The 20,679-nt window shown below is 40.4% G+C and overlaps 1 protein-coding gene across 15 annotated transcripts in view; it reads left to right on the forward strand.

The window, feature by feature from the left end:
- NCKAP5 (NCK associated protein 5) overlaps nucleotides 1-19,937 on the forward strand; it is a 1,120,879-nt gene extending 1,100,942 nt beyond the window's left edge. For all 15 annotated transcript variants that reach the window (XM_051849622.2, XM_051849623.2, XM_051849620.2 and 12 more), the window contains one exon: nucleotides 18,454-19,937. In XM_051849622.2, coding sequence (XP_051705582.2) covers nucleotides 18,454-18,735 — 282 coding nt within the window. In that variant the 3' untranslated portion in view covers nucleotides 18,736-19,937. The remainder of the gene's footprint in view (nucleotides 1-18,453) is intronic.
- The last annotated feature ends 742 nt before the right edge of the window (nucleotides 19,938-20,679 follow it).

Consider the following 20,679-nt stretch of genomic DNA (forward strand, 5'->3'; position numbering starts at 1 on the left):
TCACCTGTTGTGAGACCTATTTCACCTCCCTGAAAATGGAAATTAGAGGGAGGGTATTATCTTTAATACTTTGCCAGTGCCTCTGGTGCATATTAATTCTCGATTAATTCAGATAGCAATATACATGGTTATTGCCTAAAAATTAAATCTTTTAACTTTTTTAATCTCTAGTAGAATAACAAGTTATTTTATTATTCAAATGGGGATCACTTCCTGCTGCTTTCAATACAATTTTTAATAAATATGTAAATCCTAAAATTAATTTACAGCATATATTGGGAGGCATTATTTTTGAAATGACAAAAATTTGATGGATTGTAAAATTATCCTTAAAATCATCAGTCATAGTGAACAGACTGTACCAACCTCTTAGAATTTTACAGCTTTTTCTTTATCTTATCTTCTGCTAGGAACTCACTTAAAATTGATTATAAGATGGTATGCTTCTTAGGCCATAATTCACTCACAGATTAATTAGACTTTCCGTTAATATCCCATCATCATATGGGATGAGAGCCAGTAGTGTTCGTAGCAGTTCAGAGTTGCAGGAGAGAAGCTGTGATTGCCATGCCCAAGGGACTGGAGCTACCAACGCTAATCACTAATCACATTCAGACCACATAAAGTGTAACATCCTTCACTATGGTTCTTTTCTAGTTGGCTGACAGTAAAAAGATTTTTATTGGCTTTGACCAAGAGACCAAAATGCACTCCTACATTCCTAGGAGGGGTGATTTTTTGCTTGCTTAAAATGAAATTTCTGCAATCATTCTCTGAAAGCGGCAGGATAAGGGTATGTGTGGTATGTGTGTGTATACATGTGCATGTGCATGTATGTATGTATGCATGTGTGTCTGTGCATGCACGTGTGTGCATGTGTCTAGGTGTCTATGCTGAGCAAACACAAACATATACATCTCTTACCTATTCACTTTCCGAGAGAAGCTGCCTTTGGATTAGTTCATGATTTTAAATAACCCTTCAGTAGCACCCAACAGGAGCATTTAAGGGACACTTTGCCAGCTATTTCTTTAACAGTGATTTAAGGAAAAGTATTTTTCCAAGTACTGAAGAGATACAGAAATATGTGGCAGAGGAACTACATGCACTGAATTCAGCAAAAGAAGTACTGCCAAACTCACATTTAACTAACCGAGGCTCTGGGTTTTCACAGAGTTGAAGAGAAGATAATTATCCTCCTCCTGCCCTCAGTGCTATAGCAGGTCCAGTTCTGATGGTGGAGAAATTGCTGCCTGTGACTTTGGTCTGCTGCTGCTGTGTCACGTTTCTCTGAAGCTGAGGACATAGCCCAGGCCAACAATTTCCAGAGTAGCTGTAGGTTTCTCTCCATCCTGGGGGAGATCCCCATTTATGTCTCTCCAGACTTCTCAGAATCTCCTGGATTCTTTAAGGGTATCCACTATTCTTTAAATTCATGCAAGCATCTTCAAACTTCACTCTGATTCAAAGCTCCATTTCATTTTATTCATAGTGAGGATATTATTTGATTTTTTCCATCACATAAAAATCTTGGATATGTAAAAAGCCTCCCTGACATAGTCTATCTTGCTGTTGCTAAGTGGTATAATCCCCACTTATTTCATATGTGTTAATTTCTAACCTTGCTGTCTTGGTGCTACTGATTATCTCAAGGAGCTTGGTTTATAGCAAGAAGTGCTCCCAGAAAGTAGTAAGTTAATCAGATTTTTTTTTTTTGAAATCCAAAATCTATTTTCCTGTTTACTTACTGGGGAGGTTATTATCTCCAGTTTCTAAATAAAGGAAACGTAATGTCTTCTGGATGATTAGACATTAACTACCCCTCAGGAAATAAATGAATGTTCCCACCAGAGCGTACAGCATCTTATCCTTGGAATTCAATCACTTTCAGAAACATTATTAAAAGGTGTTGTAGAGGTGAAAGATAAAGTTATGGGGAGGGGAGAGAGATGACCAGTTGGAAAGAATTAAAATTAGCATTCTCTCTTTATTCCACATAGGTGGGCACAAAGCATGTAAGGATCAATAGGCTCATAGTCCCTACTTGGGAGATGGCACCTAATATGTACAACAAAAGGCAAGTAGTGCTGGGATGATGGTCGGGATAGGAGGTGAGGGGAGAACAGGAGTCAGTGATCAAGGCTGTTGGTCAGAAAAGGAGTCAGAGGAGATTTGCCTCCGCCTGAGTCTCAAAGATGAGTGGGTCTTGGCCATCCTGAAAGCTGGGAAGGAGGAATAAAACGTATGAACCAGCACACAGAGACGCTAACTGCCTTCCTGTCGCCCTCCTCAACCAGATGGCTAAATAATTCACTTGATGTCTGTCTGCGTGCTACTTTTTGTCCTAAGATACTGCTGAGCAGTTGCAGTTTTATCTTCAAATCTGTGGATCATTTGTACCCTGATTCCTTCGGGTACTACTTGGCTCCTGAGCTTGCCTACCTCCTTCTCTACCCCTTTCTCTAGATAACTCTGTCATCACTTGCAAGGATCTGGGATATACTCTGAAGTTAAGATCTGTGTGTTCAGTGGGGCAAGACTTAGATTTAAAAAATGCAAAAGGATTGGACAGAGGGCTCTTGCTTTGAGGAACCAGCCCCAGTCTCCTGTGTAAGCTGAATCATGGGAAAGTTGCTATTTCAAGCACAGCTCTCTTCCTACTTTGCAAAACCTCACTTCCATGGGATGAATAGCCAAAGAAAGCCTCTTTTTGCCTTCTGGGCATCTGCTGCCTGGAGTAGGGATGGGAGAATGTTGGTGGAAAGAGGGAATTCATTGCCATTAATCCCAGTTCCTGGACCTGATAGATCAGACTATGGTTGTCTAGATTATTGGGAGATGGCATTAATCAAAGCTTCCTTTTCTTTAATTTGCTCACAAGATGTTTAAAACATCCATCTCCATTGTTACTGGGCGAAGAGCTTCAGGGACTCCCCCAAGGTGTCTCCAAGGAGACTGTCCCAGGAGCCGTGTTGAATGGGACCCCTGGTCACACACAAGCACATGAGCAGCTATTTCACTTGAAGCTTGCTGCTGTCCATCCTGGGGTGAACATATTGACACTTCACAAATATTTTCCCTTTGTGCAATTTCTTCCTCCAGGCAGGAGAAAAGAGACCTTCTCATTATTTATCTTGAGTGTTTGATAGGCCTCCTTTGAGAAGGTCATTGTCTGGTGCAGCACAATAATCATGGGATTTCTGAACAAGCTGGCAAGAGAAAAATGATTCATTACTTCAAGAATTATTTTGCTTTCAGTCCCTAAAATGGATGAAGGCATCTAACAATATGTAAGAAAAAGCAAGGCTTAACTTATTCTATGAAAGGTTACACTTTAAAGGGAAAAGAAGTTCAAACATTACATTTTTAGCTCCACTGTAATGTAACAAGGGTCAAAGCGGTCCATCTATTAGCTCCTGGTCTTCTGGATGTTATTCTGCTACTCCCTTCACAAAAGGAAGCTGCCTGCCCTCCTTCTCTTCTCATCCATTTGACTTAATGATATTGGAAGAATGTTTTTCAGGTGCTATTCAAGTGGCACCTCCTCCTCCCTCTGGTCTGTTTGCAATGCCAGAATTGATAGTGTATTCCTGCATCCATAGGCTCCACCTGACCCCACAGGGCTTTCTGCCATGTCACGCAAATCATCTATTTTCATAGCATGACATATTTTGCAAATTTGGTAAGGGGTGGATAGCTGCTCAACTGTTAGGGAGAGTATCATGAAATAAACCGAAAGGTAGTTTACCATGGAACTAGTATACCCATGTCTGGTACTAGATGCCTATTATGTTGCGTTATTTTTGCAATAAAGTTTGTTTGGCCTAGATGCAAGTCAGATACTCAGAATTAGGCAGTGTGACTGATAAAGATACTGAATTTGAAAATGAAAACTGGAGAGGCGGAACGATCAATATGACCTTGACTACTTACAAGCCAAATAACTTATGGAAATAAGGTAAAGACCCCGTGAACTCTTGCCTGACAGAGGGTTTTAAATAATATTTTAAGAAAATCAAAAGCAAACATCCCCTGGACCTTCTTTACAGATTAGATTTGAAATGAAAGACCCTGAGTTACACAATTAACTATTGATTTTGTTGATCCATATTTAATTCTCATAGCAATTGAGTTGTGTTTACACAGCCGTGTGGGGCAGATACACTTCACTGGGAGCAAGGCTCCTTTCACTTTTACATTAATTTAAAAATTGTTCTGTGCATATGAGACAAAAATAGTTTATTTTTATTACAGCAGGTGGCTGACTTAAACCTCATAAGCTAGTGTTAAGTCAGCCAAGGTGTTTCATGTAAAGAATGCCCTTGCAGTAGTCGGTTTACTGGCTGCATGTACAGCAGGCTTATCTTCAGTTTTGCTTTCCATGGTCAACTGAGGTACAAAAATATTAAATGAGTCATTTGCAACAAAATAGATGCAATTGGAAACCATTATACTTAGTGAAATAAGCCAGTCCCAAAAAGTTAAATACCATATGTTCTCCCTGATCTGTGGTAACTAATAGAGCACTTAAAAGGTCATCTATAGAAGTAAAATTGACATTTTGAGATCAATGATTTTTAACAGCCCTTGTCTCCACTATTTTTTTTAAAGACTTCTTTATTTATTTTTATTTATTTCAAAGTCAGAGTTACACAGAGAGAGGAGAAGCAGAGAGAGAGAGAGAGAGAGCGAGAGAGAGAGCGAGAGAGGTCTTCCATCCGATGGTTCACTCCCCAGATGGCCACAACAGCCAGAGCTGCATTGATCCAAAGCCAGGAGCCAAGAGCTTCCTCTGGGTCTCTCACACGGGTACAGGGGCCCAAAGACTTGTGCCATTTTCCACTGCTTTCCCAGGCCACAGCAGAGAGCTGGATCGGAAGTGGAACAGCCAGGTCTTGAAATGGCGCCCATATGGGATGCCGGTGCTTCAGGCCAGGGCGTTAACCCGCTGTGCCACAGTGCCGGCCCCTGTCTCCACTATTGAGGAACAGTATTTTTTTCTTCATACTATTTCTTGAACTCTATACTTAGCATAGGATTAATCTTATGAGTATAAAGTTAACTGAAAATAGATCTTTGTAAAAAATAAGAATGGGAACAGGAAGAGGGAGGAAGAAGAAGGATGGGAATATGGGCAGAAAGGAGGATAGAGTGGAAAGTATCACTATGTTCCCAATCTGTATATATGAAATACATGAAATTTATATACTTTAAATAAAATTTAAAAAATAAAATAATATTAGATGAAAAAAAAAAACAGAAATAAACAGTGTACATATGTTTTACATTGTGTACCATGAGGAGTTTGGTGAAATCTTCTACCATCCTTCATTTCACTTGAGCAATGAATCACCCTTTGTCCAGTGTATCCACACTGTATACACTGCCTGCCTAGTAGTCACCCAAAAGCCATCTGTTATCAGATTGACTGCTGCAGGATCACAGGTCATGTGTTCAATTAAAGCAGAGTTAGCAGCCTAATGCTGTGTCATAATGCCTACATCACTCACCTCACTTTATGTTGTCACATAGGCCTTATATCATATTCCATTATCATACAAAGGGTAAATACAGAACAGTACGATATTTGAGAGAGAGAGAGATAACATTCTCATAAGACTTGTTGCCATATATTGTTTTAACTATTTTATTATTGTTAATCTCTTACTCTGCCTGATTTATAAATTAAACTTTATCATGGACATGTATGTAAAGGAATATCCACAGTTTCAGGCATCTGCTAAGGGTCATGGAACATATGCCACGAGGAAGGGAGAGATTTCTGTATTTCAGGTAGCAGAGAGAAAGCAAATATCATATCCATGCTACGTGGTACTGGAGTTTTGTACTAAGGCTTCTAAAATTTAATCTCCCTAAAGTTGTTCTTGATTTGATCCACCCATAATGGTTATGGGTGAGTCACTTCAACTAGGGAATCCTGCTGCTGCTTCCAAGAATGCCCTCAGCATAATGTTTACATGCTCACTTAGATGCACCAAGAGACATCACCAAGTTTCACCCCTGGCTGAGAGAAATAGGGTTCTGAATATGAGCAAATTGCCTGGGATATCTCAGATCAGTGTTTACAGACAGTGTGTAGAATCAACAACTGTACCATCTGTTGTAGGCCTCCTCTGTTCAATAAAATTTCACCCCTTGGGAGCTTATTTTTTACTGTTGCTCCTGGATTTCCAGAAAGCAATGGCAGCTTCTGCCTCACTGACCTGCTGGCTAAGCCCACCCAGAGGTGCAGGAGAGGGCCCCACATGGCTCAGGGCAAAGCTGCCTCACCAAGTTGGGCATGGAACATGAATCCACCTGTCTAGTTTCAGCAGAGAGGAAATTACTTCTACCATTGTAGCCAGTAGTCAGACTTTCATTAGTCAAAGAGACATCCTGGATCTTCTTTTTTTTAATTTATTAGAAAGAGTTACAGAGAGAGGTAGAGAGAGAGAGAGATCTTCCATCCACTAGTTCACTCCCCAAATGGCCACAATGGCCAGAGCTGGGCCAATCCAGGAACCAGGAGCCTCTTCCTCTTCCGGGTCTTCCACATGAGTACAGGGGCCCAAGGACTTGAGCCGACCTCTGCGGCTTTCCCAGGCACATTAGCAGGGAGCTGAATTGGAAGTGGAGCAGCTGGGACTCAAACCAGAGCCCATATGGGATGCCAGCACTACAGGCTGGGGCTTTAACCCGTTGCACCACAGCATTTGCCCAAACATCCTGGTTTTTTTTGTTTGTTTGTTTGTTGTGTTTTTTTTTTTTTTTTGACAGGCAGAGTGGACAGTGAGAGAGAGAGATAGAGAGAAAGGTCTTCCTTTGCCGTTGGTTCACCCTCCAATGGCCACCGCGGCTGGCGCGCTATGGCCGGCGCACTGCGCTGATCCGAAGCCAGGAGCCAGGTGCTTCTCCTGGTCTCCCATGCAGGTGCAGGGCCCAAGAATTTGGGCCATGCTCCACTGCACTCCCGGGCCGCAGCAGAGAGCTGGACTGGAAGAGGAGCAACCAGAACAGAATCCGGCGCCCTGACTGGGACTAGAACCCAGGATGCTGGCGCTGCAGGCGGAGGATCAACCTATTGAGCTGCAGCGCTGGCCATATCCTGGTTCTTGATGCTAACCTGGAAACGTATTGACCATACACTACCAGTATGTCTGGGGATAGGAAAACAGCTGTATTATCACAAATAAAGTGAAAGCCTAAATGTTCTTGTTTATGTCTCTGTCATGGTAAAACAAACATGGAAGAACACTGTTGTGTCTATGAAGGAAATGATGTAGTGAAAAGAGATCTCCACTGAGCCTCTGATATGTGTATAGTGTCAGGATCTGAGAAAGTTACAAGAATAAAATCTAGTCCATGATCTCATGAAGACCGCACTTTAGGTGAGAAGCAGGTCATTGATATGAAAACAGTTTATACAATACAAGGGACACAATTTTTGATCAAGTGGGTAATTTGGTCATTTTGGCCAGGAATCCATGGAGAGGAAGACTCCTGTAGATGAGCTATCATAGAAACAGAACCAGAAGTTCTTGATACCTACAAAGGACCAACTTATAAAATTTTGTTACTGTTGACAAAAATATGGAATTAGAGAAAAGAAATTCTAATCTGAACATGTTGAATTTAGGAAGTAATTAGACCCAGAAAGGTTAAGAAAGGCCATTGTAAATAATAATTGGTTAACCCGTGAAAGACATCTGCCTGAATGTTACAAACTGAAAACAGAAGAGATTACAGGAAGCTTTAGCAAGTTTCAGGAGTTATTTATGAAGTAGAATTGAGGTGGATATATCTATAATCTTCAGTTCGTTAAGATTTTGTGTCCCCAATGTCATCATCAGGCCAAACAACAGGCTCAGTCGTCTGTTCTTCCAGCTCAATGAGGCAGTTCTTAGGGGCTCACGTTCTGGTGTATCTGAACCTCTAATCCGTGTTTGTGTCATGTTTGAGAATCCTTCACATTCTGTGTAAACAGTGACTTCATCTCATACCTGTGCATCTCCAGTATCTAGAATGCTACCTAGTACACAGTAGATACTCAGTAAGTAGCTGATGGATGAATAACTGCTTATGTAAACAATGTGGCAGGAGCAGTATGAATCCCTATTTAAATACTCATTAAAATGAATGTGCTTGAAATGATGCTTGACACTGTCTTATTGAGGCAGAGCAAGGGATGGGATCCAGAGTTGGGGTGGATTCCCATTGTCATTCTCTCAAATAGCATATCTTTCCATTCCTGGACACCCCCCACCCCACAGTGCTTCCTGGCTAAAGAGGATTAAAAATCCCTTAGAATTGCCGTAAATTAGCATGCAACACAGAATTTAGAGTTTTATGTTTCTAAATCTTCAGAACAACATCTACCAAAGGATCTTCTCTTGAAAACAAAGATCAATAAACCGGTGCCAATTCCAAGGTGCCTTGGCTTCTAGGAATCAGTATGTCAAATAACTCCAGGTAAAGGGAAAACTGACCAGCTATTGAGCTGAAGCATGAATTGCAGTAGAAGATGAATAGCTTCACATGAGTAAAGAGAGCATTCTTCTATCTGCAAAGATCAGTGTCTTCCTAGGTAAACCTCAGTTTGCAATCCTATTTGATTCTATGGCTGTTGTAAAATGCCTAACAGGTTGAGTGCCATGTGCACTGTGGCTTCTAAATGGTCTACCAAATTCTGTTGGAAATTATTCCAGGTTGTCTGGGTAATTATAGGTTAATGACTATCATTGGATGTCTTTTCCTTGCCTTGGCACTCACAGCATACCTCATAATAAAACTTAGCACTTTCAGGCATAATTTTATGATATCTACCAATAGGATGATATTGGAGATTTGCTTTTGAAAGAAGAAATGAAGAAAATTAGTATAAGAAGAAATGAAAAATAGGATAAGAAAAAATGAAAAAATAGCATAAGAAGAAATTAAAAAAATAATATAACATTTTTATACTCACCTGATCCAAGAAAAAGTGTATTTTTTTCTACAAGTAGCCAAAAATCTACCATTTCGAAGTGGAAACATAGCTAAATGGTGTTAGAATACACAGATGTTCCCTTATGCTGTATTTTCCCCTGCCAAAATCCATGGGCTTTCTATGCTACAAACACACTGACACTTAAGTCAGATATTGCCCAGCTTGCTACACAGCATCTGACTTAAGACAAAATGATGGAAAGGATAGCAAAGTAAAAAGTCTGATCAATCTTTTAAGTCAAGCAAGTAGCATATATATTTATTTTTATTCAAAATGGTGCCTATAAATTACAGTCAGAAGAGCTTATTGTCCTCACTCTCATCAGCTAGAATCATCGACCCAACACTAAGATGGACAGATTTAGAAGTTCCCAGCTAAGGACTTGCTCAATTCTCATTCTTGAATAAAATTTTTCCATTCATATTATCGTGCTAGGAGGAGAAAAGCAAATCTAACAGCACAGAGAAGTGAATCCATTTACACAAGCAGACATCAATGACTGGCCTATTTGCCCAATTCCAGATCACCATAAAATAGTGCACATTTTACTTTTGGAGAAATGGACCCATATGCATCAACTCCAATGTGTTTCCAAAAGGAGTCAACCTATGTTTTAGATTAGATTGTGGTTCCATCTACAAAACATGGAGGTTTTCAAATAGGCATTCCAAGTGATAACCGTAACATCAGAGTTTGTAGAAATCACATTTTTACCCCTATTTATAATCACATGCTTTTTTTCTTCCCAAATGCCTGCTCTGGCAAAACAGTTTGTGATTTTTCTTTGTTTTTCTTTTGTCTCTTCCCACTGAGTGACATGGCCCCACATGTTCCCCCATTTTCCATAGATGGGAACATTTCCCAGCTCTTTGATGAAAAATGACTTCTCTTCCCTTCGATCCTTCTGACTTAGGTTTTAAAGGTCCTTTGTGTCCATTATTTATCTCTGAAGTGCACTCTTTTCTTTTCCACAGGGTGCATTATTTTCTAGCAACTCTAAGCTTTCTACTGACCTTCTTTCTGCTTGCTTTTTTCTCAGAAAGTAAGTTCACTTTTCCCCCTGTGGGTTCAGGGGTCCTGGCAGAGGTCATTAAAAGCCATTGATCATGGTCAATGACAGTGATATAGTTAATACCGTCATAAAAGTGCATCAAGGCCCAAAAATTACTCTTTCATCTAATAAAAACAGATTGCCCTGGAGATACTGAGAAGTCCCCAGGCCCCAGTAAGGAAACAGAGTGCTCCCAAGTGCCAAATCACACATCCCTTTACATAGTTGGATGGTAAGGGTAGTTCTCTATTACCAATCCATCACATTAATTTTTCACACGAGCAAATGAAAAGCAATGTGTCCAACCGCAGTAAAAGAGGGCACTGAGCACCAGGAGAAAGTACTTACCAAGTTGGAACTTGACCAGGTTAAGAGAGTTAACATCACAACTCAAGAAAATCGTGCAGTGGTCTCTAGTGCTCACCAAAGGTCATTCCATCTATTTTTATGTCTCCTCCAGAAAGTAGCTCCACCAGGGATGCAGTTAAGAGGTGGCATTAGGAAGAGATTAACTGGTGCCTCTGTGAAAAAAGAGAGATGACTTCAGCTGCATCTTTTCCCTTGAGGCTGACCTGCCCCAACAAATATCACCAAACACAGACTTTGAGACATGCAGTCTTCAGCTTAGAGACCCTAGATTAAATACTCTTTCCTATTCTTACAACAAGAGCATAACACTAAAGTCTGCCCCAAATGCAACTTACTAGTGGCCAAGGTTTGCTCATTGGAAAAGGAAATCACACCTTGACCTTTAACCCAAAGCCCTGGATTAAACAGAGGATCTCCTTTATTTGATTCACCTGCCTCCAAACAGCCATTCTCCTGTTTTCACGTGTGCGGAATCACCTCTCTCCTACTTCTTCATCTGTGGAGTGGCTTCTATTCCCAGCCCACCTCACTGCAGTTCCGGAATTTTCTTTCCACCTCTTTGTCCTTAATGAATAAGGGGTTTTCAGAAAGTTAATGAAAATGCATATTATGCAAATGCATACTATGGATACCTAAAATTTTGCACCAAAATAAACTTGTCTTTTAATTCCATTTTTCCAGACTATTTAAACTGGTCTCATTAGGTGACTGGTTAAAATCTACATTGTACCTAGTCAGCCATATCAGGTAGTGGCAGGGGACCCTATACTGACACTTCCTCCCAATTTGGGGTGTTTCTATCCACGTGGCGGGAGCTCCTTGGGATAACACTCCTGGCACCTCTGGGGCCTTCCTCGTACTTTTCTCAAGGGCAGGACAAGTCATTTGCTTAATTAGCAAGTTTAAGAAGGGACCTGGCAATGCTCAAACCACCTCTGGCTCTTCCCACCCCCTCTCCGGAGTCAGCCCGCAGACAGAAGCAGAAGCGCACATTCTGTTCTGTTCCTTTGGGCTGTAGGTTTTGTGGAAAGACTTGCTTCTCAGCCCAGGGTTGCCAATTACTAAGCTTGTCCATTCCTTGGGACCAGTGTTATGAAACCTACTTCTTTAAAGAGAGAGACCTCATTCTCCAATTTAAGCTTTCTCAGTAATAAAGCCGATCCTATGGCCTCCTTGCAGCCTTTTTCTTTTATCTCTTTTTTTCCTGGCATTGGGAACTAAGGTGGAGAACAGGGACATGAGGGTTTGTGATGGTGCCACCTCAAATTCCAATAATAGATGCAAAGAAGACACCCAATTAAAAATATTTTAGAGTCACAGAGGTTTATAGAGTGGGAAGATGGAGAAAAAAACTTTAATGGAAAGGAACTGTCAGAGGATTACACAACTAATTAGCATAATGCCAGGAATTGCAAACTAGTTTTCCAAATATCTAGTATAATAGGGAGTGATTAAGATCTCAAACTCTGTATTCTAACTTATTAACCACATGCAAATAAACTAATATTTAGACCTCTTTATCTGTATGTTCCCATTTGTGTGACAGTGATGGTAATAACAAGTTCTCATGGGATTATTGCTGTAATGATTGAGATAATCGACGCAATTTATTCATCCCAGTCCCTGACACATAGTAAAAAGGCTATAAATATGACTCTCATTGTCCTTGATTGGTAAGGAATCTCAGCAGCAATAGAGAAGTAAGAAATTATGTTACTTAGATCCTGTTTATATTAATTTGTGCTAAGAGCTCTAACCCTCACTGTTAGAGACCAGCTGAGGGATGATGCCACATTTGAATTTCAAAAGTGTATCTGAATCTCTCCCTGATGTTTTATAGTTTTACAGTAGGTATATTAGCCATATTTCCAAGATATAATCAATGGATGGAAACTTACTTGAAATAATGAAAAAACTTGCCTTCATCATTGAATGATCATTGATTGCAGTATTTCATTAATTCAATTTGTTTCTCCTCCACTATGGCCAAGAGTTTCTGCCTCTACACATCTAGCACATGTTACTTTGCAGCTGATACTATCACACTTTTTAAAAACATTGCTGGTTTCTCACTGGGTTTTTCTGTATCACCTTCTATATTCCCTACATCTTCCTTGTGACAAGGGCCTGTATCTCCTACTATCTCATGGTTCCGAGAGCTCAGGACATTGCTGTAGGCAGAATCTCTTCTCCATGATTATCACCGACTGTGAAAAAAAGATGGTATAGATTTTAGTGTTGAAAATCAGGAAACTAGGGGCTGGCACTGAGGTGTAGCCCTTAAAGCTGCTGCCTGCAGTGCTGTCGTCCCATATGGGTGCCAGTTCAAGTCCTGGATGCTCCACTTCTGACCCAGCTCCCTGCTAATGTGCCTAGGAAAGCAGTGGAAGATGGCCCAAGTCCTTGGGTCCCTGTACCCACGTGGGAGACCCGGGGGAAGCTCCTGGCTCCAAGGCTTCAGATCGGCACAGCTCCAGCCATTGCTGCCATTTAGGGAATGAACCAGTGGGTGGTGGAACTCTCTCTCTCTGCCTCTGCTTCTCTGTAATTCTGCCTTTCAAGTGAATAAATAAATAATTTTTTTTAAAAAAAAGTCAGGAAACTAAGTTTCCAGGTCTAATTCCACTTGAGCTTGAAGGTGGGTGACTCAGTTTCCATAAATATCCCATGTCAAGTGGAGCTACCTCTGGTCTCCCTCACCGTCCTGGCTACGGTTAGGTAAGATTCAAGTGAGATCATAAATAGGAAAGCTTTTTAGAAATAGAACCCATCTCTAATTCAGATACTGAACTGAGTCTTTCCCGAGTCTGAGTGGGTTTCTTAAAACCTCTGAGGGAAAGCACATCTCTGTTTCTTACTTTACAGATTCCATTGCAGATTCTGAAAGGCAAGAAGCAGATTGAGCAACTGGTCCCACTGTAGGCTGCAGAGTAGTCTACAGTTGCAGCATATATATTACATGGAAATTTCTTAGAATGCCTTCCCTCTTACTGCAAGAGAGAGCCTCACAAAGTTTTTGGGAAAAGAAATTAAAAGATAAGTTTAACTTGGTACAAAAACCTTTGAAATTCATGCATGTAAAGAGATCTTCAAAATGTTCAGAGAAAATGGAGTGAGTGTTATCATGCAGCAGGTTAAGCTGCCACTTGGGATCCCACATCTCATAATGGAGTGTCTGGTTTCAGTCCTGGTTACTTGGCAATTCAGATGCAGTTTCCTGCTAATGAGCCTGGGAGGCAGCAGATGATGGCCCAAACAGTTGGGTTCCTGCCACCCACATAACAGACCCTGTTGCAGTTCCCAACTCCTGACTTTAGCAGCCATTTGGGGTGTGAATCAGCACATGGAAGATCTCTCTGCCTTTCCAATCAATAAATAAAATCTTTTCTTAAAAAAAGTTCATAGAAAATGCACATTATTTAAAAACTATACATGGATTTCAAAAATCTTACACAATGAATTTATCTTTTAACTCCATTCCATGAACGTTTCCAGTTCAAAGCCTACTCATTTATCTTAATCCTATGTATTGTTGAAAATCTTTCCAAGAGCACCTTCTTCTATAATCTTTCCTCTGAGAATCAAAAAAATCACAAGAATATTTGCACAAAACCAGTCACACTAGTAGATTAGCTTGATTGATTGATTGACTGTTTGACTACCAGGAATTAAATTGGTTAAGGTAAAATTCTTGAGAGATTTCTTGAGAATATGTCACTGCTTTGCACTTGGATTATCACTAATAGTTCCATGGTCACACTAAAGACAGGGAAATATTTTTAAGAATCTGCAAAGTTATTTAGTTGAAACTTGAAAATCTGTTCTCGTCTTGCTCGTTTAGCTCTACTTTTGTTCCAAGTGCAATAAGAAGCCCCATGAAGAAGTCATCTGTACAACTGTTGCCACCTATAGGTGACAGATGTAGTATATTAATTTTATTCTAATTCTAATGAAACACAGCAGCTGAAGGAAATGGTGAAGTTTTTGGAACCTGTGTAATTCTCATGAAACACCAGTCTTACATTACAACAACATTGTTGCTGTTCCATAGTTCTTATTTCAGGTGTTCCCCTAAAAGATAATATTGGCTGATATTTATAAAGTACTTTTCCAAGCTGGGTGTTAAGAACTTGAGCTCTGCAGACAGTCTGCCTAGGTCAAAATTTAAACTCCACCATGTCTTTGCCACCAAGACCTTGCCAATATTACTTCCTCAAGCCTCAGTTACCTGAAAATGGAGACAGAAATGGCACCTGCCCCATAGAATTGATGCGATGATGAAGAAAGACGATCCCTGCAATGTGCTTAGCAGAGTGTCTGCACAGAACAGGCACTTGATTAAATGCTAACTATTATGGCCACAATTAATTTGCAAAGCACCTTCACATACAGTTGCTGTAAACTAGCATGCACTAGTTTGTCACCATCTGCCACATAATTAACACATTAGTGTTTGACCTCAGTGCCTCCTTATAGTTTAAATTTAAATATTATATGACTTCAAACGCTTAAAATTGTCTGAGATCTGACAACACAGTGAAATGCTACTTCACTGTGCTGCTGTGGAGAGACAGGGAAGTAAGCTGTCTTAGAGCTTCCATTTGTAGCTGGTAGGACCACTGGAGAAGACCAGGCCAATGTTTAAGACTTCTGGTGCTAGTGGAAACCTCCATTGAGAAACTACTGATGGTTTAGCATTAGACTCAGTCTTTAGTTAGAAAGCCAGGGGTGGGAAGAAAGGAGGACATTTTTAAAAAAATGTGTAAAACCAGCTCCTTTGTCCAGAAACTCAGTCAATACAAAGATGGCAACTTGGCATGCATGCAGAGTTTTTTTATTGTGATTTTTGTTTTAATATGAAGCAATACTTTAATAACAGGAAATTGTAAATATGAGCAAATGTTGACCTAGATTTGTGTCCTTACCTTTGCAATCAAAAAACCTGGAGCCACTTTTTTGCACAGCAGCAGTAGGGGTGATCTGAGCAGCTGCTACTGCCTGTAGACACAGCCTGTGCTCCTGGGCCTATGGTATCCTCACCACTCCTAGCTGCATACTGACCGGAAGGCTGAATGCCCTCTGGGTCCTCTTTTGTCTGTTGCACTGATGTTCTTAGAGTCAGGAAATATTTGTGTCCTCACCATTCATCAAAACTGTAAAAAGGAAGCCTGGGAAGTCTGTGTTTTTCTTAAAATAGGCAGTTCCTTCATTTCCATAAGCTCCCTGGCCAGTGTAGGCCTTTGTTATAATCAGTGGAATAAACACACCTACAAACTGATGCAATGCCTCATAGACAGTGGGCCTCTTCAAAGTAATTAACTCTTCCCTTACCTCCCCCTTCACACAATAGTACTTTTCACTGGTCTTTCTCCAAGACTGCAAGATCTAGGCTCAAATTTTGACACGCATCAGAATCTCCCAGTGAGCCTGGTGAAAGCTGATTGCTGAACTCCAAAGTTTCTGCTGTACTGAGACTGACTGGAAAACTTAGCATTTCCTGATTCTTTGATGATGCTGGTGCTGTGAGATTAGAGAACACACTCTCAGAACCACTGTTCTAGAATAAGAATCCTGTCTTGTACTTACTGAGCCCCTAGTGCTATGTGCCAGGACCCGGAGGCACTTTATTTCTAATACTCACTTCAATCCTGAAGTAAATGCTTGTCTTATCACCATGTTATACCTGAAAGCAAGATAGACTTGTTGCACTCACACAACAGGTGAAAGGGCCAAGAGGAGCTGAAGCTCAAGTCTGTCTGCCACCAGCCAGGTCCCAGTGACACCCTGTAGGACACAAGTTGTTATTCAACTGTGTATCTTCAGCATCAAACCTTCCACCTAACTCATGGTAGCTTCTCTAGTGTTTGTTGAGTGTATTTGTGATCCACATAGACCAGAAATAAGCAAGAAAAATGCATGTGGTCCTTGAATGAAATACAAGGGAGAAGACATTCAGGTGAGGAGAAAATTACAATGATGTCCTTTATTTACCTATATTTGGTTAATGTAAGTAAGCATTTGCTACTCTCTTTATGTATTTTTAATGTTGTGCAATATAATTCTTTGAAAAATGAACACTTAAAAATTGGCATGGCATCAAAACGGGCTCTCCCATGGCATTGTTCCTAATTATGGAGCCACTTTTCTGTAATCAGCCAGGAATCTGTCCCTCAGCTCTCCTCTGGTTTCAAGGTAGCCTTTTGAGATTGAAAATTAGCTCTCTGAGCAATGCTCCTGCACGTTAATAATTTAATGAAATGTGTACTAGCTCAAGGATGACTTTCAAATATTCCTATAGAATTGCACCATTTCCCGTAGCAGGGAAACTCTGCCTGCACCTGCTCTTGGGACGCCAAAGCCATCCACTTCCATCTCTCTCTCCTCTTTCTGTTAAATATTTAGCATGGAAAAGTCCATAGGCTTTGACTGTATATGTTTTCCTCCAATAAAAACACAATTTTCCTCATTGCACCTTTCTAAGTCCAACAACCTAAGGATGTGAAGTAGACTCAGGGTGCAGAATAGGAAGGCATACAATGATAGTAACAAAATGTAAGACCAGAAAAAAAACAAAAAAAGTGGAAAACCTGTCCTTTATTACAAAAGTGTGTGGTTTAATGGAAAGAAGAACATGGAAAGCAGCCAGGCAGACCTTCAGATCTTGTTCTCCACCACCTGCTGGGCAACCTTGGGCAGGTAACTGTCACTCTGAGCCTTGCCTTGTTTCCCTCATTTTTAAAAATGGTCAATGACTACAACAATTATTGTTAGATGGGATAAGTACTGATGTTCTACTACACAATAGTTCACAATATTCTGTATTTCAAAGTAACCAGAGAGGAGTTTGAATGTTCTTACCACAAAGAAATAATAAATATTTGAGGTGACAGATGTGCTGAATACCCTGATTTGATCATTACACGATGTATACAGCTACCAAAAGTCACATTGTACCCTGCACATATGTACAATTATGTGTCAGTTAAAATTAAATGAAAAAAATAAGACATGGGATCAAAACACCAAAATTAAATAGTAATGTTTAATTTGCAGGTTTCTGAAAAGGCTGATATAGATTTATTAAATGTGTTTTATCTGGTGGATCCCTAATAAATAGTATTATTTTTGTCTCTAATCCTCTGGTCCCTGCCTCTACCTTATGTTTGGGTGGAATTTTTGCCTGAAAGAAGAAAAAAAGATGAGAAATTATTTAGAGATCTTTCACTGCCATTCTTCTCAGTGTTTTTTGCATCTATGCCTCTCTCTCTCTGTCCTCTCCTCCAACCTCACCTTACAAGCCGCTTGAGCAACTGAATGTATTTATGTTTACAGAGTTTACGTATGATAATCATTGAATATGGCTGCAATGTCATATAAAGTCCTAGAGTTACAGTGATGATAACATGCGATAAATATCCCACTATAAATTGGCATTCCTAGAGCTTTCTGTAAGGGTGGAGGGAAATCACTAACTGCAGACCTATGTACTATGATTTTTAAGTCCTTAGGGCTTTCTGGAGTCTGTACCCAAAGGCACAAAGTTCTTTCATTCAAATCTTAAGTCTTATAGAGGGACAAAGTGCAACATGGCAGTACTTATGACAAATGCAACATGAGCTTAGATTTTATGGCAATTTCGGGGATTTTATGACTTTTTTTTTTACAAATTGCTAATCCCTATCCATATTTAGAAAAAAATGCAACTAATAGAATACTTAACTAGGAGTGCAAGGAGTTTGAAACTTTTAAGAAAAATAAAGTGCTTTACCTAAACAAATTTCAGGTGGATTCATTTAAAATGAAATTAAGTGGCACTTAACTGGTTTGTAAATTGGGATCCATTTATCTCAGTAAAATGATTAAAGCCTTGATTTATCCCTAAAACTAGATTTATTATTACATTTAATTATACGAGAAGATTGTTAAAGACTGTAGGTTCTCTCTATCCCTTTAAATGGGACTTTATAAGTCAATAATTGAATATTGGATAGGATAACTTGATTTTCCAAAGAAATATGTTTCTAATATTTTCCTCTTTTTATTGCAGAAATTGAAACAAGTTGAAGAAACAGAAGAAGATCCTGAGAATAGATTACCTAAAATTTCCCTGGAGTCATTCAATAAATTTAACAGCAATACTGTGATTTTATTAGAAAAAGAAAAGAACTCAATGAACAAGGTTGAAGGACAGAAGGAAGAGAAAGAAAAAAATGAAGAGGCATCTTTGAGTAGCTCAGATAGGCCTGGGATGGACAACTTGGAATCTTTGAGCGATTCTTTATATGATAGCTTCTCTTCTTGTGCAAGTCAAGGTTCAAACGATGTATAAAGGACTTTTCTTTTTTCCTTAGAACTGGGAATGGAGCACTTTGGAGGTAGAGATGAGGACAGGAAACCTTTGCAACACCAGAGCCCACATTGTCAGGCAGGCAACGCACCAGAGCTTACTTCTCTGCCAGGAAACAAAAGTAGACTCCACTCATTGTGTTTCAAGAGAATAGAAAGTAAACAGATCCATGATACAGAATTCTTAAATTTGCACATTTTTTGAACACTTGTATAGAAGTTGTAAATTTTGGAGGAAAGAAATTATATTTGTAGCAAAAGAAAAAGAAAAAAAAGACAGCAATAAATGGAATCAGTGCCATGCTCTTGAAATGATGTACGAAGTCTTAGAAATTGATGATCATATATATTTTTAAACAATTACAATTAAGGTTGTTGTGAAGTGCATTGTCCTAGTCCTCAGATTGTTAGAGGGGACACTTTGTAAGCCTAACACAGGGCCTGCAGAAGCAAACCAAGGGATCAGTCTGATCTCCATCTCACTGTCTCACTTTGAGAGGAATTTTACTTCCAGTGTAATTTCAAAATTGTTGCCAGAGATTCAGGTAGTAATAAATGTCACCAGGCTTCTACTAAGAAATGAAAAGGGTACTGAAGTGTGGACGCCACTGGCAAGTGTGACGCTGACAGAAGCACCCCTGATTCTACTTCCAACACAGCAGGCTTTGCCTCCCAGCATTTCCTTACATCCTCTTCTACTTCGTGCTTCTCTGTGATTCTGGGTATAATTTGTTGATTTTTATCTTCCTGCTCTTTTTCTTAAAATCTGGGCACTATGGAAAGTGTTCACTTTTTAAATAAAATGAATGGTTGGTGCTATGAAAAATTCATACTTTTAATATTCTTTTTTCTACAAAGACTGTTTATATGTAAGGATAAATTCTATTTTAAAGGTTATGTGTATTTTTTCTAGATGTGCACTATTTATAATTGCTTTTGTACAGGAGCTTGTAAACTAGGCATAATAGAAATATTTTTAGGATCTGTATGGTTACTTTAGCACACACTTGTTTCTTTAAAGAGTATTAATGTAAGATCAGTGTTATTCGGTTAATTTGTGCAATTTCGTTATATTGGAGTTTTGGTATCTTAAATGAAAATCTGTAAAATGTCCTTGTCCTTCCTACGGTTAAAAATCCTTTCGGTGTCTTTTCTGAATAAAAATCCTGTCACCCTTGCACCCTCTGAGAGTGGAAAAGCACTCGTTTAAGGACTCTGGCCCACTGGGTTATTTGAATCGCGATTCGCACGTGCGCCAGGGATGGAGTCCCCTAAGGAATAAACAAACTGGCCCTTTTCTCCAGAGATAGTAATTCTGCCAGTTGTGTTAAGATCAGAGTCATCGGACAAGCGAGTAATGGTCAGAGCGTTTCGGTCCCCCCACCCCTGCCCCCAGGGGTTAACCAACTGGAAACGAAAGGAAGATGGAGGGCCGGTGGGGGAGGTTGGGGGCACGAAGGGAGTAGTAGCCCCAGGCAGAGATGGAAGCGCTCTGCAGCGGGCTTGCAAGAAAGTCATTTAAGCCCATTTCTAGACCCGCTGCGTTGGCAGGGTGGGAAATAAATGACAGCGCCCCAGCCCGAGACCGCGTCCCCTGAGAGGCGAGGCGGCTGCAGGAGGGGAGGGCGACGAGGGGTGAAGCCGAGGAGGCTGTTTGCACCGAAGTGGGCGCTCCCCTGGGATTTTGGAGATTGGGGTGGCAACGTGCGGGAATGGGGGCGGGGGCGCTGGAGTGCTCCGGGCTGGCGAGCGGGCTCCCGCACCACCTGCAGCAAAGCTCGCCAGGAAGGCGAAAACAGCACTGTGGCACCCCCGGAGAACGCAAGGTGGGTGACTGGGGCTTGGAAGAGCAGGAGAAGGGGCTGGGGCGGAGCAGCCAGAGGCCGAGTCGTGGGCACGGATGGCGCTTTTCTAGGGGAGGCGCGGG

The sequence above is a fragment of the Oryctolagus cuniculus genome, chromosome 3 (genome assembly GCF_964237555.1).
Source record: "Oryctolagus cuniculus chromosome 3, mOryCun1.1, whole genome shotgun sequence".
NCBI lineage: Eukaryota > Metazoa > Chordata > Mammalia > Lagomorpha > Leporidae > Oryctolagus > Oryctolagus cuniculus.